This window comes from Aspergillus japonicus (assembly GCF_003184785.1).
Source record: "Aspergillus japonicus CBS 114.51 unplaced genomic scaffold BO86scaffold_30, whole genome shotgun sequence".
Lineage (NCBI taxonomy): Eukaryota > Fungi > Ascomycota > Eurotiomycetes > Eurotiales > Aspergillaceae > Aspergillus > Aspergillus japonicus.
Window position 1 is genome coordinate 116717 of NW_020291667.1, and position 25072 is coordinate 141788.

The 25072-nt window shown below is 54.0% G+C and overlaps 5 protein-coding genes across 5 annotated transcripts; 2 read left to right on the forward strand and 3 right to left on the reverse strand.

The window, feature by feature from the left end:
* Positions 1 to 180: 180 nt before the first annotated feature.
* BO86DRAFT_389897 (putative pyridine nucleotide-disulfide oxidoreductase) lies at positions 181 to 2604 on the forward strand. Its single transcript, XM_025672253.1, has one exon. It carries the CDS (start codon positions 668 to 670, stop codon positions 2429 to 2431), a length of 1764 nt encoding a protein of 587 aa, XP_025526832.1. The 5' UTR covers positions 181 to 667; the 3' UTR covers positions 2432 to 2604.
* Positions 2474 to 4376, reverse strand: BO86DRAFT_315096 (putative general amidase; the record flags this gene model as incomplete). Its single annotated transcript, XM_025668074.1, has 4 exons — positions 2474 to 2628; positions 2679 to 3297; positions 3343 to 4026; positions 4086 to 4376. The coding sequence occupies 4 exons, from the start codon at positions 4374 to 4376 to the stop codon at positions 2474 to 2476; spliced, it is 1749 nt and encodes a 582-aa protein (XP_025526833.1).
* Positions 4377 to 4831: 455 nt separating this feature from the next.
* exgO (exo-beta-1,3-glucanase Exg0) lies at positions 4832 to 7827 on the reverse strand (the record flags this gene model as incomplete). The annotated part of the gene is made up of 2 exons (XM_025670698.1): positions 4832 to 7533; positions 7590 to 7827. The coding sequence occupies 2 exons, from the start codon at positions 7825 to 7827 to the stop codon at positions 4832 to 4834; spliced, it is 2940 nt and encodes a 979-aa protein (XP_025526834.1).
* Positions 7828 to 10626: 2799 nt separating this feature from the next.
* Positions 10627 to 12566, reverse strand: BO86DRAFT_118160 (aminotransferase-like domain-containing protein). Its single transcript, XM_025665982.1, has 3 exons — positions 11782 to 12566; positions 11292 to 11677; positions 10627 to 11223 (listed from the first exon to the last, which is right to left on the reverse strand). The coding sequence occupies exons 1-3, from the start codon at positions 12247 to 12249 to the stop codon at positions 10770 to 10772; spliced, it is 1308 nt and encodes a 435-aa protein (XP_025526835.1). The 5' UTR covers positions 12250 to 12566; the 3' UTR covers positions 10627 to 10769.
* Positions 12567 to 15863: 3297 nt separating this feature from the next.
* On the forward strand, positions 15864 to 19369 carry BO86DRAFT_118240 (uncharacterized protein). The gene is made up of 3 exons (XM_025665984.1): positions 15864 to 16081; positions 16347 to 16936; positions 17035 to 19369. The coding sequence occupies exons 2-3, from the start codon at positions 16358 to 16360 to the stop codon at positions 19162 to 19164; spliced, it is 2709 nt and encodes a 902-aa protein (XP_025526836.1). The 5' UTR covers positions 15864 to 16081; positions 16347 to 16357; the 3' UTR covers positions 19165 to 19369.
* The last annotated feature ends 5703 nt before the right edge of the window (positions 19370 to 25072 follow it).

Sequence of the window (25072 nt, forward strand, 5' to 3'; positions counted from 1 at the left end):
TGTCCTTCATGCCTGCATCCTCAGCCATGCATCCATCACCACAAACCCAAGCACAACCACAACACAACAACCTCACCCTCTCAAACCCCATGTGATCCACATCCACCTCCGAAACCAACCCAAGTACCGAACTACTCACTGTATACACCAAACTACACTACAATGACCCACCGCCCACCACCCACCGCCCACCGACCCAAAACCTAAACCCATCCCGTTCCCGAACGCCTCCGATCCCCGATCCCAACCGAGCTCGGTGAGTCAAAGAACCTCCACCATTCTCACCGGCACGCCTTTCATTCTTGCAAGCCAGCGGAAGCGGAAGGAATAGGGATCTTTTTCATTTCTTCTTCTTCGATCTTGTCTCGGGACTCGGATGTTTCAAGAGAATGGTGGAGCCTGAGGGGCCCACGGGCTCGGGAGTTCTGGTTCCATGGATGGAAGCTGCCTAGGGAAAGGAGAAAGGAAAAAGGGATGATCTCATCATGTGTCAATCCGAGTAGAAGGTTTGGGTTCCGATACACACCGAGATACCTTTCTTGTATATAAGCTGGGGTGTCTGGATGGGGGTTGTGGTTTTTATTCATGTGGTTCTGGTGATAGGTCGGGTTCAGTTTAGTCGAGCGCAGGTCCTGTACAATCGCTGTGTGCGGACTGGACATACAACATGAGACGGATTTTATCATCATCCTTTGGGGGTAGGGCCCCTGCTAGACTGCAGAGTTGGACATCATCCTCAACCTTGAGTATTGGCCAGGCAAGAGGAAGGTCGATATCGCTGCTCTCTAGCAGACCACGAGTTGACAAGCATGCCCGATCGACTACAGCTTCACCTAGACTCACATCAACAAACACACCCACAGCCACAGCCAGACCCCTAGCAACACATACCTCAAATAAACCAACCCCAGTCCCCAACCCCGACAAGCCCCGAGTCGTCATCCTCGGCTCCGGCTGGGGAGGATACAACCTCTCGCGCAAGCTCTCCCCCGCCCACTTCACCCCGACCATCATCTCGCCGCGCTCCTACTTCGTCTTCACCCCACTCCTCACCGACACCGCCGGCGGCTCCCTCGACTTCTCGCACATCGTCGAGCCCGTGCGCGACCGCCACGCCAAGGTCGATTTCATCCAGGCCGCCGCCCGCGCCGTCGACTTCGCCTCCAAGACCGTCATCTGCGAGGCCACCGTCGTCAAGAGCGGGGTGACCGAGTCCCCACGCACCGATGACGGCGAATCCCCATCCCCCCAAGCATCCCCCCCGCGCACCTGGGAGAAAGGGGAGACGTTCGCGGTCCCCTACGACAAGCTGGTCATCGCCGTCGGCACCGTCAGCAGGACCTTCGGCACGCCCGGCGTGCGCGAGAACGCCTTCTTCTTCAAGGATGTGGGCGATGCGCGCCGCGTGCGGCGCCGCGTGCGCGAATGCTTCGAGCTGGCCGTCTTGCCCACCACCTCGCCGGAAATGCGGCGCTGGCTGCTGCATTTCGCCATCGTTGGCGCGGGGCCCACCGGGACGGAGCTGGCCGCGGCACTGCGGGATTTCATCTCCGCGGATCTCATGGCGCTGTATCCCTCGTTGAAGGGCATTCCAAGACTCTCGCTGTATGATGTGGCACCAACGGTGCTGTCGATGTTCGATGAGTCGCTGTCGAAATATGCCATGGATACGATGCGGAAGGAAGGGGTGAACATCAAGGTTTCACATCATGTGGAGGGGTTGCGATGGGGCGCCCCGGGGGAGAAGGCGCCCACCGAGATGGATCCTAAGCGGTGTTTGACTCTGACTACGAAGGAGGAGGGCGAGGTCGGCGTAGGTATGTGTGTCTGGGCGACGGGAAACGCAATGAATCCTTTCGTTCGAGACGCCTTGGCCGACGTCCAAGCATTCCCAATCGAGTCAGCTTTGCTCAAGGATGGGAGCGGTCGACCGAGTGAGGACGTCGTGCAACGGTCAGCGTGGCATGTCAAGAAGGCGCCGAAAGTCGGAGCGCTGTTGGTCGATGAGCAGTTGCGCGTGCAGCTGGAGAACGAGAGTGGGGACACAGTAGTGCTGCAAGATGTGTTTGCCCTGGGGGACAACGCCATGCCAGAGAAAGGCGCACCACCAGCGACGGCACAGGCGACCTTCCAGGAGGCCAAGTGGCTAGCTAATCGTCTCAACCGGGGAGATTCGCAGCCTACGGCCCCATTCTCCTTCCGCAACATGGGCACCTTGGCCTACATTGGAAACGCGAACGCCCTGTTACAGATTCCGCACGAAAATGGAGAGCACCATAAGTACCTCCCAGAGGGGCTGAAGGGTCGGACCGCTTGGTTGGTGTGGAACTCGGCGTATCTGACCATGAGCATCAGCTGGAGAAATAAGGTCCGAGTTGCGTTTCGCTGGATGTTGAATCACCTCTTTGGCAGGGACGTGTCGAGGTATTAGTTTAATAGCCCAAACAAGGTTGAACGGCTCTATCGATGTTGTTCAAAGCATGGCAGGAACTTGCGCATCTCCCCTCACAACTCGATCAATCAACTCCATGGCCTGGAGGAGCTCGTAGTCACGCTGCTTGGGTGTGATGACCTGCACACTCAGCGGCGAACCCAAGTACACTCGGCGATCCACAGTCTTCTGGTTCCCTGTTGACCATTAGAATCCCATAGAAAAAAGAATCGAAGAAGAAACATACATAGCGGCCGATTAGCCTTATCCCAGCTCCCCAGAACCGGTGCCGTCATCTCCGTCCCCAGCTCCAGATCCTCCTCCTTGAACGAGCGCACGGGAACTGTGCCCGCCGGGTAATCAAGCAGCACCCAGGACGAAGTATACCCAACCGCATTGTACCGATCCAATTCCGGCACTGGATGCGGCGCGACCGGGTGAATGATCGCATCAATGTCTCGAGTATAACTTGTAGCTGGTGTCGCCCCGCGAGAGGTCCACATTTGCAGCATCTCCCGCTCAACCTGGGCCCGTTGTGCCTGCAACTCACCTGCCTGCGCGAGCGTCATTTCCCGACCCCGCTTCATCCGGCCCTTCAGCCAGGGTATCAAGGGCTCCCCGGTGCTCTCCAGCAGATCCATCATCGGGTTGCCCCCGTCCACCCCCATCAGGCGACCGGCAATACCTTGGCATTTGCTCAGAGCAGGAGGCACAGGGATCTCCACGACCCTGACTCCAGGCGTCTTGCGCAGTAAATGTGCTACCTCGTCGATGACCTTGGCGACAGGTGGAAGAGGCTCGACCAGCCCATCGCGACGGAGGATCCCGATGGTGAAACTTTTGCGTTTGCCAGAGGGAGATTGAAGCTGAGTGTCGACAGAACCTCCAGCCAGTCCAGGACGACCAAGCACGCTACTATCAAACCATCTGCCTGGGATCCCCTCCTCACTAAAGAGCTCCGTCCGAGGCACGATCTCGGCCATCACGACCCCCAGATCTGCGACCGAGCGGGCCAGAGGCCCAGCTACTGGCTGGAGACTGACCCTTCCCTTGCCGGCCATGCTTCCTGCCTCTTGACTTCCTGCAATCGGCACGCGCCCGGCACTGGGCTTGAATCCGTACAGCCCGGTGCACATGGCGGGAATCCGGATGCTACCGCCAATGTCGGTGCCAAAGCCGACCATCGACCCGCGCATTGCGAGCAGGGCCGCCTCACCCCCCGTGCTACCGCCGACGGTCAGGCGACGGTTGAGCGGATTAAGCGTCCGGCCAAACAGGTGATTGCAGGAGTCGAGGGCGCCCATGGTCTGCGGGACGTTGGTTTTAGCGATGATGATAGCGCCCAGGGAGGCGAGGAGGTTGACGAGCGGAGCGCTTTGGGCTGCTGGGTGGAAGGCTAGGGCAGCGAGGCCAGTGGTGGAGTCTACGCCGGTGAGATGGAATGAATCTTTGATGGAAACAGGCAGGCCGTGTAGGGGACCGATGGGCTGGCCGGTGCGTTGGAGATGGTCGTCGAGCTTTTGAGCTTGCTGAAGGGCTTGCTCGAAGACAGGCTCCGTGAGGCAACGTGTGAGTTGATGTGCAATTGCGGCTCGCTGCAAGTGCCTGGAGTGAGAATATGGTGAGAGAGGGTAGCACGGGATTAGAGCATTACCTTGCAAAAGGCGTGGACTACCTCCTTCGCAGTCAACTTCCTCTCACGAATGGCATCCAGCAAGGAGCGTACATCGTACTGCTCGGTAATATGCAACTCATCTGGGGTGAGAAGTCCGCATGTCCGAGGAATGTCCATGACATTGATGGCTTCATACTGGCTTGTGTTCGTGATTGAGTCGGCCGGAGACAGCAGGCCGGGTGGAATCTGCGAAGCTTCCAGACGCCACTGATGTGGGATCTGCGCCTCCAGTCGAAGTTGTTTGCGGTGAGAAATATCCTTATAAGACATAGCTAGAATTAGATAAGTTGTATTTGATAATTGAAGGTCGAGTTGAAAAGGAACGGACAAATATGGTGGTTGTCAAGAGAAGGAGAAGGCGGGAGTCGACAACATGCGGGGAGAATCTGGGGAAAAGAAAAGCCTCGGCCGTCGGTCCGCCCTCCTCGGTTAGGCTGTTGGGATTTACAGTATGAAGTACAGTCAGGCACAATATGCAAGATGCAGAAGGTGGAATGGCGACCATGTATTATTTTAATTCAGTCTAACTAAAGTGAACAAAATGGTATCTATCGACAGTCACCCCATCAACTCTTTATCTTCAGATCTAGCACATAACCACTCCCCTAAGCCAATTTGTGCGCTTCAACTGCCGCTACCATCAGCGCAAGTTACAGAGGACTGAAAAGAGACAAAACTCACTCGACTAAACCACGAAATGAATTTAAAAAGAACACAGGATGCGTCTAGGAAGACGAGAACTCAAATAACGCGATCGTCGAGCAGAAGTTGCTCTCGTTGCCCTCTTGAGGCACCAGCGTCTCTCCACTGGCCGAAGTCACCATGTTGGTACTGGCCTTGGTGCTGAGACCATAAATGTGCACATCGGAGCAGTCCACTTCCACCATGTTCTCCTGGCAGGACTCTGTGTCGAGACACGTCTGCGAGTAGTTGTCGAAGAAACTGTAAAGACCCGCACCGTAGACATAAGTCTCCGAGCTGCTGAGAACACGAAGACCCCAAGCCTTGCGGCATGAGTCGCTGGTGCAGTACGAGAAATCAGGGTCGTTCCAGGTGGTGTTAGGAGTGAAAGGAGTAAGGGCATTGGGATTCGCCTGGTAGTAGGGCGTCTCAGTCTGGATGAGGCCCATAAAGACGTTCTTGGCATTGGAGACCTGGTAGTTGTAAAGCTGGTTGTGCTCGGAGGCGGTACCATACAACCAGGCGGACTCTTGAGTCTCGAGGAGGACACCACGGCCATTGTAGATGTTGATTTGGTTGTGGTCTGCCAAGTCGAGTTCGTGATCCGCGGTCCAGAACCAGGTGTTCTCGAGGTAAACGCTAGACTGCTCGGTAGCGTGGAAGAGGAGGAAAGCGCCAACACAGTTCGAGTTGGGGGTGGTGGTCTGGTCGGGGGTCTTGGTGCAGGTGTCGCTCTGAAGTTCAGTGCCTGCGGATCCACCGATGCGAGCGTGAACATCCCACATACCCGCCGAGCCCTGTGAGTCAGCATTGAGGTTCCACTGGATGAGGATGGCACCAGGAGCAGGACCCTTGGTCTCGACAATGAGGTCGCTGATTTCGACGGAGCCGCTCTCGCCAACCTCGCCGACCTGGAGCATGGGGATAGGGTTCTCCGCGTCGGAAAACTTGTCACCATACGCCATCAGCATCGGCCAGATTTCACCGGTGATTTTGACATTCTTGGGGACCTTGATGGTATCAGTGATGATGTAGGCACCGTGGTCGAAGTAGACAATTTGATCGTCTGTGCACGAGTCAAGGACCTTTTGAATGGCAGCGGTGTCGTCGGTAGAGCCGTCACCCTTCGCACCGGCAGACTTGACACTGATGAAAGAGGAAGCAGCGTAGTCTTCATACAAGGGCTTGGACTTCTCGAACAGGGAACCGTCACTGTTCAAGAGGGCACTAGGCTTAGCTGGAGATGCCACTGTGGTCTCAAGGCGAGTCTTGGTGACCGTCTTGTAGGCGCAGGTACCAGAGCCGGAAGATCCAGAAGCATGAGCAGAGGTGGCGGCCGCGGACGAAGCAACAGCAGCCGACGAGCCTTGAACGTGGGTGGAGCTGCTAGAATAGCCGCCAGCAGGGGACTGCTGGGCACTCGAACCAGAAGATCCACCAACGGGAGAGGATTGCTGCGCACCCGAGTTTGACTGAGAGCCATATGCTGAAGTTTCGCCGGCAGGCGAGGATTGTTGGGCAGTTGACTCGGATGAGCCGCCCGCGGGAGAAGTCTCCTCGGCATCAGAGCTAGACTGGTAGCTAGTCGGCTGCGATGCGGATGTCTCCACCACGGAAGGCCAGGACTGGCCGGTCGCAGTGCTCTCCGAGCTGCCCCAGGTGCTACCTGTGTGGGGGCGACGGTCAGTGGCAGCAGTGGCCTCGGCACCATTGAGGGTAGCTTCGGTAGCAGCTGTGTGGAAGGCGGAGGCTACGGATCCGGTCGTGTAATCGGCAGGACAAACCTCGATGGTTGTGGTGATCGTTTCGACAATGACTTCGACAGCCGGCGAGCGCTTCTTGAGGGTGCTGGAGGGCGTGTACGCGTTACCCTGAACATAGTTGTCGATAACAGAGCCACCTGCCAGAATGGTGCTGCCTGAAACACTGGCCACCGCGACGCTGGAACCAGTGAAATCAACATTGTCGAGGACGAGAGCGCCACCACCGGTGGGGATACTGTCAGAGCTGAAAGCAGTGACGATACCAATTGGAGTGCCGGTGAATTTGCTGTCCAGCATCAAGACCGAGCCAACAGTCTGGTTCGAGGGAGAAGCGGACATATTAAGACCGACACCGCAGTTGTTGATAGTCACCGACTTGAAGGTCCACGCCCAGTTCCAGTTCATGTAGATGGCAGTGTTGCAGTCATTGAAAGTCAGGTTGCGGGTCGTGAACTGCTGGTTACCCAGGAAGGCACCATAGTTACCACCGTTGAAAGTCAAATCAGACATGAAGCCGCCGGAACCATTGTCCATGAAAATACCCTGCTGCTTGTTGGCGTCACCTCCTCCCTTGATCATCTCAAACCGGATGTTCTGCAGACTGGTTGCTTGGCCAACCTGCCAATGTATACCGGCACCGGAGGATTGGGGCATGGCGGTGAGGTCAATGACGAAGTTGCGGATGGCACGGAAGAAGTTGTTCTGGTTTGTATACCAATTGGCGCCAGTGTTGGTGTAGGGGTCCGCATCAATCACAGCCATACCAGTGAAGCCGGCAGACGCCTTTAGCACAGGCAGCTGATTGGCATCGCCGACCAGCTGGGTGTAGTAGTACTGCACAATGGGCGTGGAGACAACATATGTGCCGGGAGGAAAGTACACAAGAGCCGGAGTGGTAGTCGAGGAATCGCAGCCCTGGCCGCACCGGTTGCCGGAGGAGATCGCCTTGTTGATAGCATCAGTGTCATCAGTAGAACCATCACCTAAGAGTTGCCTGTTAGCAAACAGTCTCCTGATCGTCAAAACACCTTCAACCTACCAGTGGCACCAAAGTCTTTGACATTGCGGAAGATCTGGTAGCTCGAGCTGTTGCCAAAGGGCACAGTTCCTTGACGTGTAATATCAGCCACCCAGTAGGTCGAGTCGCGAGCCTTCAGCTCCCCACGGGCTTCCAAGTCCCCCTTCATGGGGACAGCAGAGACTAGCCCGGCCGGAAGGCCGAGCAACAGCAGCACGTGGGCTGCGAAGAGCATGACAAATGTGTTTAAGACAGCCATGGTCGAGATTGTAGATGTCTGTCACTGAGCCTGCAGAGACAACGAACGTGTGGAGTAGGACAGTAATATACCTGGCTGACTGGCAGGCCGGGAAACGATGAGACAGTTCAGCAACCGGTGCTGAACCAAAAATCAAAGCAGAGATCGGATGACGAAGCGATATTCGTCACAAGACCCAGTCAGAAGGAGAGACTTTTTGCAGCTTCCCCGAACTGAAAACCGGGGTAAAAAGCAGAAGGAAGAGGGGAATGACCAACGAATGGTAGGCCAAGCAGAGTGTAAGTAGAATGAAGGAAAGATCAAAGGATAATTCAATGAATGAATGCGACAACACACAAACACTGTTGTAGCCAAATACCTGCAGGCACTGAACACAGGATCTCACACCGTGTGACACACACACTGCAGGAGGAAGGAACACAAATGAAGAGAATAGGGAGCGAAGGGGAGCAAGAAACAGAAAGCAAGCCGGCTTGTGAAGAACCACGAGCTGCAGGAGGGACAATCAGTAGATTAAAAGACTGGCTCGACCCCGAGATGGACTGGCGCTGGTTCCGTTGCGGCGCGGGTCCTTCCAGGCACTGATTAAACCTTAGTGGCCTTAGGCAGGATCACGACTCTCCACTCCTGGCACTAACAGCACTAACAGCACTAACACTGGGAAACTGAATCCACAATAACAGTAGCGCCCGATTACCGCCCTGGCTTGATTGGCCGAGACGGACAGTGAGTGGCAGAAAGCACCGGTGGCACCGCGGCACCCCCTCAAGTACTTGACTCTTAGCCTCCAATAAACCTTGACCAAGGCACGCGTGAAACGCCTGGCTCAGGGGTTGAAACGTTCGCAACAAGACTACACGAGCCAGTCAGTACACTTTCCTACTCTGATTGGAGCCACCCGGGCCACTCCAGAGCCACTCCGGCAGATTGCAGTGGGATGATGACCAGTTCCAGGCCAACCAAGCATCTGACTAGATCCAGTCGTCAGTCAGCACTTACCTAGAACTTAGAACCTTTCCCGTCTGATATTCGTCGGTGCACCCGTGCAGAACCTTGGACGTCCGAATGACGGTCGCGAGCGAGCGAATCGAGAGCCGTGACGGAGTCTGCTCCCTTCCGAACAGAGCTAAACAATTCACACCTGACACAAGGAGCGAGTGGTGATTGCAAAATGAGCATACAACAACTACAATAGAGCCTCGTCCCAGATTTTCCCGGACGTGTCCTGGGAAAAGTGAACAATGAGAGTCAAGAGAGTGTATGGTAGAAGAAGGAGAAGGAAGGTCTTCCCACAGTCCAGAGGTGGGAACAAAGACAGACAGAGGGAGGGAGGGAGAGAGAGAAGAAAGCAAAGAGCGCGAGTCAGCCGATCAGCGGACTGAATGAGATAAATAACAGGACTGTCCTGGGATCAACATAGCCGCCGTGGCCAGAATCCAGTCGATTATGGCAGATCGACGACTCTGCTTCGCTCTCGTCCCGCGCGTAGGCTGCATGACTGGAATCCTATCGACAACCGGGCCCTAAGAATGGCATGAGATAGAACCCCAGTAGGCCAGGGCAGCGCCGCGCAAACACACCCTTCCGCTGTCCAGGATGCTGCGTAGCGAGTGACATTCCTCATCGTCCACGGGTCAACCGGCGGAGAGAGGGGTCTGGGCAGTAATGCTGTAGGTTCCAGACTAAGTGTATTGGCGTTTGTTCCAAGGGTTAGGAATACTTATCGATCGAGCTGACCGATTGTCTGTTTTCGATAGTAAGGAGAGAGTTCAACCTCTTGGACATGAGAGACGTGACGCGATGGGTAGGTAAGAGTGACTAGCTAGTAGATAGGTATGGTATGGCTCTGAAGGTCTACTACGGAGTACAGGAAGGGAGTCTGGTCCCGATGCCAGTGGGTGCCTCAGGACATCACTCACCCCACTTCTTTCCCCCCCCTGGTTTACAACGAACAAAGAACAAGGTTCGAAAGGGCAACAACCTCCAGGGGCTGCTGCAGGCTGCTGCAGAGAAACGCACTCTCGGGGCAACCTACTAACTATAGTATTAGAAACAAGAGGTGATAAGTTCTCAGCGACCCTGACAACCAACTAAAATCCTGAGGGGACTGTTTCCCCTATCTTCATCGCCTTCACATCGACGAGTGTAACTACATGGGTCCAAATCCAATATCGCGGGTGCCGTCAAGCTTTTGTTTCAGGCACATACCCACTGGGTCGCCGATCGACCACTAGACAATAAATAGTCCCGCTAGTTTGACCTTTACCCGAGACATTCTGCTTTTCACGATGCACAAGCCATTAGGTAGCCATCTCATTGATCTCACTTCTAGCAGTGCTTAGAACGGAGTAGTCAATTCAAGAATCAAGTTCATATCGTCAGCCATTCGATTGCCCACAAGAAAGACGACAAACAATACGCAGCCTTGGGCAAGGCACCACCAACCAAGCACACACTTGCGGCAAGAATGTGGCCAAGTTCTTGCCCCCTTCCCTCACCCCCTTCGCCAGGGCCTCTTTACTATTTGACGCGTCCTTTCATTCCTTTTCGTTCAAGAAAGGCGGTATTTCCCTTTGTTCAAAAGTACAGCCCGTCTCAGCCGCTGTCCGTCTTCGTCACGGAACTATTTCCAGGCCTCATGAGCCTGGCTGACTGATGTTCTGTCCCCGCGTTGCAGTTCGGCCCGGCCACGAGCTACCCTTATAAAAGCAGCATGTCAGCTGCCCCTTCCCCGCGTCGGTTCTACGCTTAATACCATCCAGCCCCCGTGAATGACTATCAGGCGCCTTTTGCTACGTTCTATGGCAACCTGATCTTTAAAGCTGACCTTAACATTCGTGTTGGTCACGCCTGCGCCTGCGCAATTTAAAATGCATGCTCGATATGGCTCAGTCTGAGAGAGTCGCCCCTCTACTTGGGCAGCTAATGCGCCGAGATCGTCCTCACTGTTTCTGCAAGACCTGGAGAATGGCACACCCGAGTCGTCGTACACCTTCTTCAAGCTGGTCCTCATCCTCCCACGCAAAACAAAGACGCATCCCATTATCGAAGTCGTTCTTGTCCGTCACGGGATCGCCTTGCACACGAAACATATTCCCTGCCGCCACTTCGACGTCGTGCTCCCGAAGCGCGAGCGAAGCCAGTTCAGTTGCTCGAAGGGGAGTAGGCAGTTGAAGCCAAATGAAATACCCCCCTGCGGTCCCTCTCGGAGTCAACGGCGTGACGCCCAGAGGTACCAGGTGCTCACTGATAGCAAACATCATTCGGTTATATCGAGCTGCATATGCCGGCTGCAGCACATTCTTGATATGTTTTTGGAGGACCCGCGTAGGAAACAATTGGGCGACTATGGAGGCGGAAAACTGGGATGGCGCTCCCCCAGATCGGCTCGATCCCCTATGGCAACCTCGATGTCAGCTTGTACGAAGCAGGCTTCGAGACTCGAACAGTCACCGATCACCTACGTCTGTGATAAACCATAGGCCGTTTTCTCCGTTCCCTCCGCCCATCCAGTCCGCATGCCAGCTCCAATCAGCTTACTAAAACTCCCGTTACTGATTACATTGCCCCACTCATCCAAAGGTCCGCCATCCAAGTATCCGTCTATGTCCACAATCCGGGGCAATTGTGCGTGTTCCGGATGTCCCTCCTGTGCAGCTGGTTCTGCGGGCCATTGTAGGAAGTCGTAAACATCGTCGGTGATAATCAAAGCGTCGAATTCACGCGCCAGACGGACCAATTGTTCGCGGTCCGACAGCGACAGAGTGAGAGTGGAGGGATTCGAGAAGGTAGGCGTGGCATAGATGACATGTTTGTAGATCTTCCTCCATGGTCGCTTTGGTTTGTATTCCTTTGAAAAGTTAGTATCATATGCTTTATGGTTACTACCGCCCACTCCGCGGAGTAGACACTGGAAATATTGAAAGGGCAGAGGACAAGAAGATTCTAGCGTACCGGTATCAGGTTCAGCTCACGGGAGGCCTTGAATTCAGCAGCAAACAACTCCTCTCGCAGATAAGCCAGATCCAGACCCGCCGCATCCAGAGGCACCGCCCTCAGGCGGTCGGCGAAGCCAGCATCATCGAAAATGCGACCTGCAAGGTGATATGTCGGGGCGACCACCCAGACATTGCGTGTGTAGATCGGATCGGAAAAGACCTGAAGAATACAGGCAAGGTTCTGGCTAGCCCCGCCGGTAATACAGATGCGATCCGGGGAGATGGGACTGCGTGGCTGGTAGAACTCCGTGAGCCAGTGGGCAACGTGCTCACGCAACGGCTGAAAGCCTTCGTCAGGGCCGTATTGCAAGGCTGGTTGCCAGATGCTCGGGGAGGCGAGGACCGTGGCGGAGGCCGAGGCCAAGGCGGCGGTGGGCAGCAAGGCGGGGTTGGGCCACCCGCGAGAAAGATTGATGACAACCATGGATGTCGATGGAAAGTCGTCAAAAATCGTGTTTCACAAAGGCTCAGACGTTGACGCTTGCTGTAGACAGACGAAAGATGTTTGAGAGGAGGGGTCCATGGAGGGTGGTCGTCATGGTCGTCACAGTCGTCACCAGGAGGTCAGGTCTCCACCGCCCGCACTTGGCCCCGATAAAGCGTGGAGGAACAATGGGCGGCGGCCCTGTAGTAGCCTCGTCCCATGGGACCAGTAATTCATCTTGCGTATGTCGACATTCCTTGTGATGTTGTCATTGTTGGAGGTTGAAACTCCGCAAACCAGCCACCGTCCTGAAAAATTCACTGCTCATGATGATGAGAGAGTCTACGGAGTAGTCAGGTTGACAGGTTGACAGGCAGACTTGCCCCTCCTCCAGAGAGGGGTCGGGTTGCCAAGCTTACCAACCCCCTCGCCCTGGCAGTGGCAGCTCCGTTAGAGGGGCATCGGAGATGGACGGAGATGGACGGAAGGACAGATTAACTTACATAGTAAGTTCAAGCCATTGCAGGGCCGATAGCGGGACTGCAAATTTGCGTTGTACAGTAACTGAAGTACAGTACTCAGTACCTGAAATCCCGATGGCCGCTAGAGGGATTCAATGGTCAGTGGCTAGACAATAGAACAGTCGCAGGATTGGAGATTGGTACAGACAATACTCTGTGAATCCGTGGAGATCGACTGCACCCCAAGCTGATTAGGTAATCCCGCGCCCGAGTCGAGATCTCTTTATTGTTGGTTCGTGGTTCGGTATGGAAGTCCCCACAGCAAACGATCAACGTTCGACAGACCAGCCACGCGTAGCATACATACTAGATGAGTACGTAGAGTACGTACTCATGTTTGAGTCATGTGTAGTCGGTCGCCTTGTGGCCTTCAACAGATCATGCAATATGCCTAGGTGACTGAGCAGATGATACTATGTGGAAGGTATAGGTAATTGACCAAGTCGGACGAAAAAAGAAGAGGAACCCTTACTAGCGCATACACACCTTCGGTACTCGGTACTGTGCCTGGTACTCCGTACGTAGTCTAGTCTCCAAGTCTATCTAATCCCATGCGTGATCCCGATCTATTCTTAGTCCGCCGCCGCCGCCAGCGGGGGGCACTGCACCTTGCCCTGCCTGCCCTGGGAAGAAACACACGCTCTTTCTAGGGGTTTATGCCTACTATGCAGCACCCAATGGGAATGGATGGCGGACGCATTACCAGATGATCACTTCATCCATTGGCAAGGATGGCATAGTGAACCATTAACTTACTTTGTACTCCAAACTCCGTACCTACGACCTCTTTCGAGCTCTTCCTCCACCATCCGGAAAGGAACCCCGTTCTATGGCTCATTCAAATCACTAATCAGCCGGAGAAGATAGAGTTGGTCTCTCCGCTGGAATTCGGCATGACGTGCCCACAGCAGGCGCAAGTATGCAGTGCGGTCTTCGTTACGGGCTTGTATCTAGGTAGTTATCCAGCTACCCCCTTGTTTAGCAGGTCTTGACATCCCCTTTTCACCATGGGACATGGTGCTTATTATACTCAGGGGGCAAGGAGGGGCCACGATTCGTATCGTGGCAACCTATCCAGTGCTTCAAGTATATAAAAGAACCTCAAAAGCAAAGGCAAGGTGGCTGGTGTAACTGCGACCGGGAGGACGCTGATGGTCGTGATTGGGTTAGAGACTGCATCGTTCCGAATGTTCAACATGCGATCAGGGATGGAGAGAACTTGGACATCGACTCCTCAGGGGACTGGAGATCGAAAATAATGCCTTGAAAAGATGGATGTCATGATCGCATGGTGAGCCCAACCACCTGGCGGAGCGTTTACTTACAGAAATTCTTCTGCCTACTCTTGTATGTACAGTAAGGTACTATGTAAGTTATCCGGATCAACGATCCGACTTCGCAATACGTAGGCATCGCCAGCCAACGCAAGAGTCAAGTCTCATCTGTAAGATATCCTTTTTTTTCCCCTCTTCGTTCTTAAATTTACTTGCACGGCCAGGGCGCTCTCCTGAGGCTCCCCTGATTAGCCAAGGAGGAGTCAGCGGGAGGCCATCAGCCTCCTGAACCAGATTGACACTGCCTCGTCGCAGCCCTCGCAGTCCACTTTTGCCGCAGACAGGCATGGCGCAATCAGATTCGATACAGGATGATCCATCAGGAACGTCAGAAATTTCTGAGGTGCTGTAGTAAATTAGCCAACTACACTTACCCTGATTCCGATACCCGATGGTCCGGCCAACCGAAATCAAGTACACTACTCCGTAAATAGTACTCCGTACAAGGAGTGGAAAGGAGAATAGTCATCATGGATTGGGGGGGAAGGAGAAAAGGGCAAGAGGGCAAGAGGGCAAAAAGGCAAAAGGGCAAAGGGCAAAGGGCAAGATGCTAAGAGAAGACTAAATGGGGAGTGTCTCCACTAAAAGGAATCCATTAGAAGTTCAAGAAGGTCAAGAAGAAGCAGGAGGTGGGAATATCCGGGGCCGACTTCACAAAACATTACTCTTCGGAATTAGAAAATAAAACTTATGAGCCCTCGTCGTCAGCACCTTTTATGTACCGTACGAGGCATCGAGAGGCAGCTGCAGGAGTAAAGTTAACAATGACTTTTCATTTTTTCATTGTTTCTTTTTTTGTTTTTTTTTTGTTTTTTTTTTGTTTTTTTTTGTTTTTTTTTCTTTCTTTCTTACTGCGTTTCTCCAACACGAACAGGCGAACCAGGATGGGGTCAATGGAGGATCTTACCGCCTAGGCCAATACAGTAAATCTAATCAATGCAAAGTACGGAGCACAAGTATATGTATCACTGTGGCTGCGGATAACTCTGAATAAAACAAGAATAGACGGACAGACAGACATCAGGCCGGCGGACAGACAATCCTCATGTCTTCTCTAATCAGATATAAGAACTGCATCTGTTTCTTGTTGCTTCATGTTTTGATTAGATCGGCTGCGACAAGGTCTATAGTCTCTGACGGTGCAATCCATGGGTGCCAAAGTCTTGTTGTCGGTTTTGATGCAAATTGAATTCCTCGCCGACCGTCGGCTCCACCGGAAAGGTTAAAAATACTCTAGGACAGTGCATTATTACCTGCGTGATACCTCCACTATAAGCATCAATACGACCATCGCGCAGCTTCCCCCACTACCAAATCAGGTATTCTCAATACCGTCCTGGTTTCTGTCACTTGTCGCTCTTTGACCCTCAATTATTATTATTATTTTTTTTCCCTCTCGCGCTCTCTCTCTCTCTCTCCACATATTCTTCCACATCGTCTCTTCTTCTTTTCTTTCTTCTCCCAAAGCTTACAGAAGAGGAGTGAAAGAGAGATTGTGTCTGTTTGTGTGTGTCTGTGAATGTGTCCATCTATACAACATCCCCTATAATTCATCCTCATCATCATCTATCTCAACCCTCCGTCTCCCCGCCTCCATCCTCTCCTCTTTCTCCTTCTCATCCTCCTAATATACTCTCACTTACTGACACCTATTACCCCCTCCCTCTCTTTCTCCCTCTCTTTCTCTTTTCTCTTTGTCCCACGTACCAAACCTTCTTCTTGACAATCTCCCTCTCCTCCTCTCCCTCCCACTTCCTCCCCACCCCAAAAATCGAGAGTTGCATCCATTCCTCCTCTACTGGATCCCTCCTGTCGATCCATTCCTCAGGGCACGTCGAAGCAGTTCGCACGAATTGCCTGCCCTTTCCTCGCCAAACCCTCCCGAATTCCTCGACCAAACTTGTCCCTGGACCGCCTGGGAGAGTTTGCGCATGGTTGGTAACATTCTTTCTTACTTCACTGGTTAAACTGGTTAAGGTACGTCGGTTCCTGCCTGCCTTTCGCGAACCCGTGGTCTCCTCCGTCGGTGGAGGGGTGAAGTTTCCTGTCACTCAACTTGCACCCTCTGGTTCCCCCCCCCCAAATCTTACTCTCACACTTTCCTCACTCCGCTCCCTCTCCATTCTCATTGTCCATTCTCGCTATTCATGTCTTTTTCCTTCCCCACTCACCCGTTCGACCATCGCTACGCCTTTTCTCTCGTTCTCCGGGGCTGACGATTGCTTCTCTTCTCTTTACGCAGCGACCCCGAACATGCTGTCCGCTCCGGTAAAATCGGCCAAGCGCATATCGTCGCTGTTTTCCTTGGGTTCGACCAGGGATAGTTCGGCACCCTCCTCACCTGCATCTCCGAGCATCCCGAAAGCGTCCCCCGACCAGTTACCGCAGGATGCACGTCCTCGCAGCGCCTCCCGATCAGGTCGTGTAGCCTCTAATCCTCAAAGCGACTACGGCGAGACCCGCCCGCCTCTTCCCCCCGGTCCCCACGATGGTTTTGATTTGGACGAACCCTTGCCGCCGCCTCCATCCCTACTGTCCGTCAACCAGGATCTGGCCACCAGCACCCCCGGCTCCTCCGACAGACCCCAGAGTAGCGGTCGCGGGCGTAGTGGGAGTCGACCGTCCAGCTCGGCGGGATTGTTTGTGCCAGGTGCTGGTCCGGACTCGCGCCCGAGCACCCCATCTTCTAAGCGGCGTAGCTGGATGCCCGGGCGAGCTCGTGCAAGCTCGGCTGATCCGCGCGCCAGCGCCTCAGCCATGCCCAGTGCTTGGATCGCTGGCCTAGAGCAGAAAATTCTGTATGATCTGGAACCTCTGTCTCGAGGAGAACAGGTATGTTTGTACCGATGGGCCCGGGACGCGGGACTCGCTCGTGCATGGCTAGCCCGCTCATTAGCGTTTACTAAAACCCAACGTTGGAAACACGCTAGATCCCCGAGCTTTGGAACGAAAATGGCGACACCTACGTATACCTGTTCCCCCAGAACACCGGCCGACAGGCCTCGTTCAAGGTCCATTCGACGGTCTTTGCGGAATCTCCCTCCCTCCATTTCCTTGCTCGCGGAAACGAGCTTCGCAGTCCCACATCTCTCGAGCAACAAACAGGCAATCTGTCTTTGAATAGCCCCGTGGTCGGCCCCGCGTCACCGCCCTTGACACCTCAAGATCGCTTGGCCGATAATGACAATGACAGCTCTGGGAGCCAACGACTGGCCTACATGGACGATGAGAGTCCCGAAGAGTTCCAGGAGCTTCATCTCTACCTTCCCATCCCCTTGAACAGCGACGTTTCCAACCCGAACACTCGACTCACCGGGGAGGATTTGGAAAACCTTCTTCTGTTCCGTAACCTTTTCGCTTTCCTGCTGGGACAATCGTTGATTGCAACACCTCGATCTCCATCCCTCTTTTCCATCTTTATGGACGTTGCAACGCTACTCTCTCGATTTGAATTCACCAACTTCGATGGCTCCAATTTTGGCGAGACTGCGACGACCAGCTTTGGCAACTACTGTGAGGAACTGCGACTGGCAGATGTGCGCAAGAGCCGCGAGAAAACCATCGAGGCCATCGTTCTGGGTGAACGGTTGCGTTTTTACCCTCTCTACCTCGAGGGGTTCGTGCATGGGGTTGGCAAGCTGGACGAGCTGAAGCAACTGAGAAGTCCCAAGTACGGCCTTATCAACCCCGTAACCCAGAAACGCTTGGAGCGAGGTTTCATCGATCTGGATACCCGTCTCCGGGTACTGTACAGTAAGCTAGACGATTTTGACTTCCCTTCTGTCTTCTCGGGTATCGCCAATTCGGCTACGTCGGTTGAGAGTAAGGTGGTGCGGTTCAAGAACTGGAAAATGGCGTTCATGGATTTCCGACGCTTCACGATGCAGTACTATCGCCAGAAGTACGGATCATGGCCTCCTAAAGCTCGCTCGAAGAAGAATCAGTTCGAGGAAAGTGGACTCAATCGCCAGGTTGTTAAGGATCTCTACAATGATTTCGCCAACCTTTACGATATGATGGTCGACCGGGCCGCCCTCACCACCCGCACGGTGGACATGGCAGCGGAAACAACAGAGACCTCCGACCCTGATGAATTAATGGTTCGGGCTCTCAGGCAGGTTCTGAGCGAGTATGATCGAAGCACTCCTCCAGTTCAGCCTCCTATTCCATTCGATATTCCACAGTTCCCCTCGCTGCAGACGCTCGAGCGGAAACCAATGGACGCAAAGAAGGAAGCCAAGAAGCGAGCGAAGAAATTGAAGGATGCGGACATCAATGCCGTTCTCATGGGCTCTTACACCCGCGAGAGTCTGCGGCCCACCCCTTTCATCGAATCCTTCATGCAATTTGAGCGCCGCTCCGCGCATGGCAAGAACATCAATGACATGATTGACATGCGTTGCGGTCAGTGGATTTTCTTGTACTGTGTCATTCAATCCCTGCCCCTGGTGGTGGTTGATGTGCAAGACGTCCGATACACGGATGCTGTGGAGTACTTCCTCTGCATTGCGCCCCGCGGTGGTGCACCCTGGATACAGAACGACGGTAAGACTGCACGCAGTTGGTTTGGCGTGGCCAATGGCGCCGGTGTGGTTAGTCTGCCCTCCGATGTGGTTATCAACGGTGTGGAAGGCATTTACCGCCGCAGTCACTGCTGGAAGGTGGCCGAGCAATGGGCGGAGAAGGATGCTATTCTAGCGCCTCCGACGATCGAGGACCCATACGACAACGAGTCCTCGTTGTCTTCACCCTACCAAGCCCAACAATCGTCGGCAGGCTCATCGTCTGAGCAACAACAGCTCTCGGGCGGGCAGCCAACTCCCCTCATGACCCCCGGCAGTCTCGGTCCTCCTCCACCTGCAATCCCTCGGCTCAACTCCCCAGTCTTAAACCGGAGAGCAGAGCACCGCACCTCAATTTATCCGGGTCTAGAAGCATTGCCACTGCCTGCGGGTGTCGCCCCGCTGGATCCCCCGGCTCGACCCGTCAGTCGATTCAACCCCAACATGAGCTTCGACGACATTCTGAAGCAAGTACCGAATCAGCAGAAGAAGAAATAAGCCTTGGACAAAAGAACGCGATAGAAGAATCCAAGGTTTCCTTTTTTAGATGTGTATAATGTTGGAGAGAAGACCGGAGCTTGAAAGAGTCCCCTTCAGGGCATTTCTCTCCTCCCCTCAGTGCTCCAACCCTTTTTTTTTTTTTTCTTTTTTCAATCCCTTGCATTACTAACCCCTGGTCGTTTCAGCTCTCTTGTATCCTGTCATACGCAGTTCCCTTTCCTATTGTCATTCTGTCCATTTTCTTTTACCTCTCATACTGGGCGTGATACGTTATCTTGAACCAAAAGGCTGGAACGGCGTAAACGAGCATCTATCTGAAGTTTTCTCGGGTCGGGTAGCGACAGTCAACAACCAGAAGATTGTTTTAATATTTTCTTTATCTCTTTTTGTGTGGATTGGAGCAGAGCATGCGTTTGGTCAATGGCATTGGGATCATGAATCTTGCCTCTTGGAATCTCGTCCTTGTCTTCCTCTCTTCTTTTACTGTGTGCAATCCGACTTTCCCTGGGCATTTCCACTTATCTCCTCTACTCACCTTCCACTCCCTACTATACTTCTCTTGTCTGTTTTTCTTGGAGGGGGGGGTGGGACTCCTGCAAATGTCGTTGCTCCGTGCCTGGCCGTGTCAGACAGCCTGATTTGATGTGATTTACACCTTTCAGACGCATCATTGATAGAGATAATAGGTCCTTGAAAGGACTAGTCTTAATGTAATGCACCCTTCTATGGGGTAAAAGATGATCAGATCATGGGTGATTGGCTGGTTGTGTGTAGCTAGTCCCTTTGTGGGCGATCCTCGTAATTCGGATTTAACGGCCCTAAGCTATACTGCTAATAACTACATTATCAGCATTGGGAATCGATTGGTCTAATCAGTTATCTATAATGTCTTTCACTGAAACTTTTTATCAGGTTGAAGTGGTGGTCGTCAACATACAGTACTGTACGTATACGCGGCGGGAAGGGAGAACCTTCCGCGAAGAATATATTTCTCATCATTCGAACATCCTACCATATTTCACGCAGGACATCTTGATCAACCTACTGCTAGCATCCATAGTCTGAACAGTGCAAGCTACCTTCATTATCACCAACCACCCAAACTCAAGGATCACACTACCGGAACCTTATACATGTTCTACAAAAGAACTACCGCATGGACAAGTCAAATTGATTCACAATGGCCAGCAACATGACATTGTCTAGACCGGCGCAGGCACGGATGGGGTGATGCATGGCACTTCACAGAAATTGACTGCCTAGCAGTCTAACAGGAGACATGAAAGCAGAGTCCATCCTGCTAACGGGGCTGGGTGTATTCTGTCAAATTGGGGGTGCAGATGTTCAAGGTCCGGAAGAGACAGAGACGACCACCAGGCAACTGTCCTTTGAATTGGGGCTCATCTTAGTCTGTTACACGCGACACGAGGACTTGTCATGCCTCTGAGATTAGTTACTCTCTACAATACCCCTGCAAAGTCGCAAGCTTGAATCGTGAGACTTATTCAGGCTCTCGTGGATCTACCGACCAGAGAGCTGCATTAGCATGGTTGTACTTGCTTATTCAGCCGATAGTGCGCACTACAGTACTTCAGCTGGTCGGAGTCCTGTCCCGCTAAATAACCTTCAGGTACCCGATTCACACTCTATTCATTCAACCCAACTACGAAGTTACATTGTCTCTATCGGTTGGCTCTGATTTGATTGGAACTGAAATTCTAATCGAGCCTTTCAGTCCTAGCGATAGCTGTCCGCGCCGATGAATGAAGACATTCCATACGCTGAATGCTGTATGAAAAGTGGTCGCCAGCTAGAAAAATAATAGCCTTGAACTAGGTCCTCCTTATAGCTCTGATCATCCAGTCTCGAACTCGAACTCACTATCATTTGCTAGGACGACTACTGACTGAGAGTCTTTCTCAAAGTGACTAACTTAGTCTAAGTGACATACACTAGCCCGGGGGCTGGACGTGAACCCTGAATTCTGCTCAATAGTCGACCAATCCCCAGCCGCAGTGGAGAATACTGCGAGCAGACTCCCGACATGCAGCTAATTTCGTATTGCTTATGCTTCTAGCCACTGACCGTCTGGCGTGGCGCACCCATCATTCGACACTATTTCGTCCCGGCTGACTGGCGCGGCTCTGCCCTTCAGCTCTTATTTTTCTTGTCGGCCCCAAGTTTTCCTCGAAAACCTAAAATCCCCAGGAATATGTGGTGGGCCACCGTCAACCCTTGGGACCGAAGTCTCCGTTCCTGAATCAGCGTTCAGCACAGACAAAAACCATGTCTAGGTCGCGATCTAGTATTGCGAGTGACAGCCATGACCGTTTGGAGCCCCGCTTGCTGAGAGCGGTCGAGAGCGACCAGTTCGCCACCCTGCAGGCCATCGTTGAATTGGCTCGCGAAACTGGACAACTCAACGATACCTTTCTGCGCATCGGGCTCATGCGCAGCTGCGAGCGCGGGTCCATCGCCGCGACTGAATACCTCCTTCAGATCGGTGCAAAGACGGACGTTGCCAGTAATCGGCCCTCACCGCTATTGCGCGCCGTGGAGCGGAATCACGTTCGCATCGTGCAGCTCCTCCTCGACCATGGCGCATCGACGGAAACCCCCGACAAAAAGGGCCGGACCGTACTGATGACGGCCGCCTGGAAGAACCATTGGCATGTTCTGCAGCTGCTGGTTGCCCGCGGCGCTGATGTCAATGCTCGGGATCAGAAGAAGAGGAACGTCCTGCATAACCTGGCGGCGGACAAGCAGTGCGATTGGGGAGAGGATGTCATTGAGCTCCTGCTCAGTACAACCTGCACACTCGACGGCCTGGCTGGCCAGGACGAACTCGGCCGCACGCCTCTGCATTGGGCGTGCGCCACGGGGAAACTACGCTTCGCGCAGCTGCTTCTGACCCGACCGCATGGGCCGGTCGCAGACGTTAATGCCGTCGAGTGTCGGAACAAGACCGCGCTCCATATCGCGGTCGCTCATGGTCGTGATGACATTGTCCAGCTCTTGCTGGCATACGACGCGGACGTCAACGCGCGAAGTGACGGTGGCTGGACCCCGCTGCATAATGCGTGCGACAGAGGCTCTGAGTTGATTGTGCGTATTCTTCTACGTGCTGGAGCCAACATCAATAGCCAACTGCTCAACGGGGTGACTCCCCTGCACTTGGCTGCACAAGCTGGTCACCGCGAGGTAGTAGAGTGCCTGCTGGAGCAGAAGGGTCTAAAGCAGAGAATTCGGGACAACTTCGGCAGCACACCATTCCTGCGGGCAGCCCAGTTCAAGCGGAGAGACATAGTATCTCTCCTTGCCCCGTTCAACACTGTCGAGGCTTTGTCTGCGGAGGCAAAAGGCGCATGTGAAGCATTCGAGGCTACCGTGGTCGATTTCGGTAACTTCCACAACGAAAATCGGGTCAAGAAGACATCGGTCTTCAATCTTCTCTACGGTCGCGATGCTGAGAACCCACGCAAACAGGCATTCAGCACCCTACCGGCGGATAGTCGGGCGACTGACTTTCGTTGGATCCATCTTCCGGCGAACAATTTGACATGGGTTGAGGCTCTTCTTACCAAGTCATTCATTGAGGAGGGGGCGCACGATGTGGAGAGCTTCAAGGGACTGGAGAAATCCTTCCGTTACCAACATCGAGGACAACGAACACACTCGCACTTCATGCGACCTCTGTGCCAGAGCACCCCTCGTGCACCACGATTCCAGGAAGAGGACAGTTCTGAGGAAAAGACGGTCGAACTGCCTCCTCAGATTCTCATCAATGGACAGACCCACGAGGCACCAGGCACTTCGAAAGAAGGTAACATGCCTAGAGGTCGGAAATTGAAAGAGCACGGAAGCAAAACTGAACGTATGGACTCGATTTCTGACAACCCGGCGAAGAAGGGGAAGGGTGCGACCAAGCGTGGCAAGGCCGGGGGAGCACAGTACAAGCAGGAGTCTAAACACAACCACGGTATCGATCGGAACGACAAGAATCGGCCTGTGCTCTCTCTGTGCAAAGACTCAACACGCTCCAATGCGTGCAATGTGTGCATGTTCATGCCGTATCTACATTTCGAAACGACCGAGAGACGCCAGAAGATGCAAGACGCCATCCAGCGAGCTGAGACGCGGTGTCTCGCGCGGCCTAGCCTCACTCGGACACCTACACGGGACGAGCTCTTGATCAGCGCGCATCTAGCATCGTCTACCACGTCGCTTCACATCCGACGCACGCTGGATCAGTTCTTCTACCCCAATATCGACACGCTGACACGAGACCAAGACCAGGTCGTCTACCGGTACCAGACCAAAGGGCAGGGTCGCGAGCGGTTCCTGTCGGAGCCCAAGATCTTCATGGTCGATCAGCTCTGGATGTGGATCCTGGGAACCGGGTTGATCGTGACCAGCTTCCCCGAACGATGGGAGCAGCCCAAGAACGACCCGCTCAACGTCCTCGACGGGATCATCGAAGACATCAACTCCAAGACCCGGGAGCCCGTCAAGTCTGTCTACGATCTGGCCATCATCATCACCACCCGCTGCTCGGGGGTGTTTGACCGTCATCGCATGGGCGACGAAGAGTACCAGTTCTTGGACATGTTCGAGGCGTCGATCGGTGTAGCCACGGACCGCGAGACGGTCCTCTTCAACCAGTTCAACCGGGACTCCGCACAGGCGTCCGACTGGCTCAAGAACCACCGCAAGCTCAGCCGGTTCGCTCGGCCGCCGCCCAGCAAGAATCGTGACGCGGTGACCGCTGGCGAGCGCCGCGGCAACAACAACCCCGATGCTGCGCGCGACAAGTACTGCGACGCCGCGATTGAAGACGACCACGAAGAGGACGAACAGCCGCTGTTCGTGGACAATCTCCTGGACATCGGCCAGGAGACGGATCTCCTTTCCGAGGCCAAGGACATCCGCGACGAGCTCAACATGATCCGCACCGTGCTGCAGCACCAGCAGCACGTGCTGCTGGACTTCCAGGAGGCCATCTGCGAGATCTACACAGGCCAGCACCGGTCGCAGTCCGAGATCAAGAAGCGCTTCAAGGAGCAGCAGCGCACCATCGACATGCACCTGAAAGACATCGACCGCATGGACAAGCAGGCCGAGCGCATCTACTCCTCCATCACCGATCTCCTGGACCTCAAGCAGAAACACGCCAACGCCTTCGAGGCCCGCTTCGCCCGTGACCAGGCCGCCGGCACCACCCGCCAGGGCAAGATCATGATGGTCTTCACCATCGTCACCATCGTGTTCCTGCCGCTGTCGTTCATCACCTCCATCTTCACGATCAACCTGGCCGAATTCGGCAGCAGTGGCGGCGGCGACAGCACCGGCCAGCTGCATCTCTCGTACGTCGCCAAGTATACCTTCGGCATCGGCTTCGCCATCTCCATCCCCCTGATCATCCTGGCGCTCTTGCTGGATGATATCGGGGATGCGTGTCAGGAGGGAATCCGGCGGTCGCGGCGGTGGATGCTATTGCAGCGCGGGAGGAGGAGCCGGTTACGTGGTGGTGGTGGGGGTGCTGCTGCAGCTGCAGCACCCGGGAACCTCGCGAGGGATGACCCAGATGGGATCCGCACGACGGGGTACGAGTTCGAGAAGATCCTGAGTGGGAACCGGTCGTTACGGAAGAGTCTCGATACGGACTTCGCGGGGAGTCTGTTGCCCATCTCCACGCGGGGGACTGCACGGAGGGGCTGATTCGGTGGCTTGGCTTTTATGATAATGATGATGAGATATGATCTGAATGACAGCTGCGTACGAATTGAGGATTTTTGGGGTGCCTTAAAAAGTGGCTTTCATGTTTTAGTTTGGGGGATCTTTTTTTTTTTTTTTTTTTTTTTTTTTTTTTTTTTTTGGGTGGAACCTTGGAGTTTTTCTGGGTTTT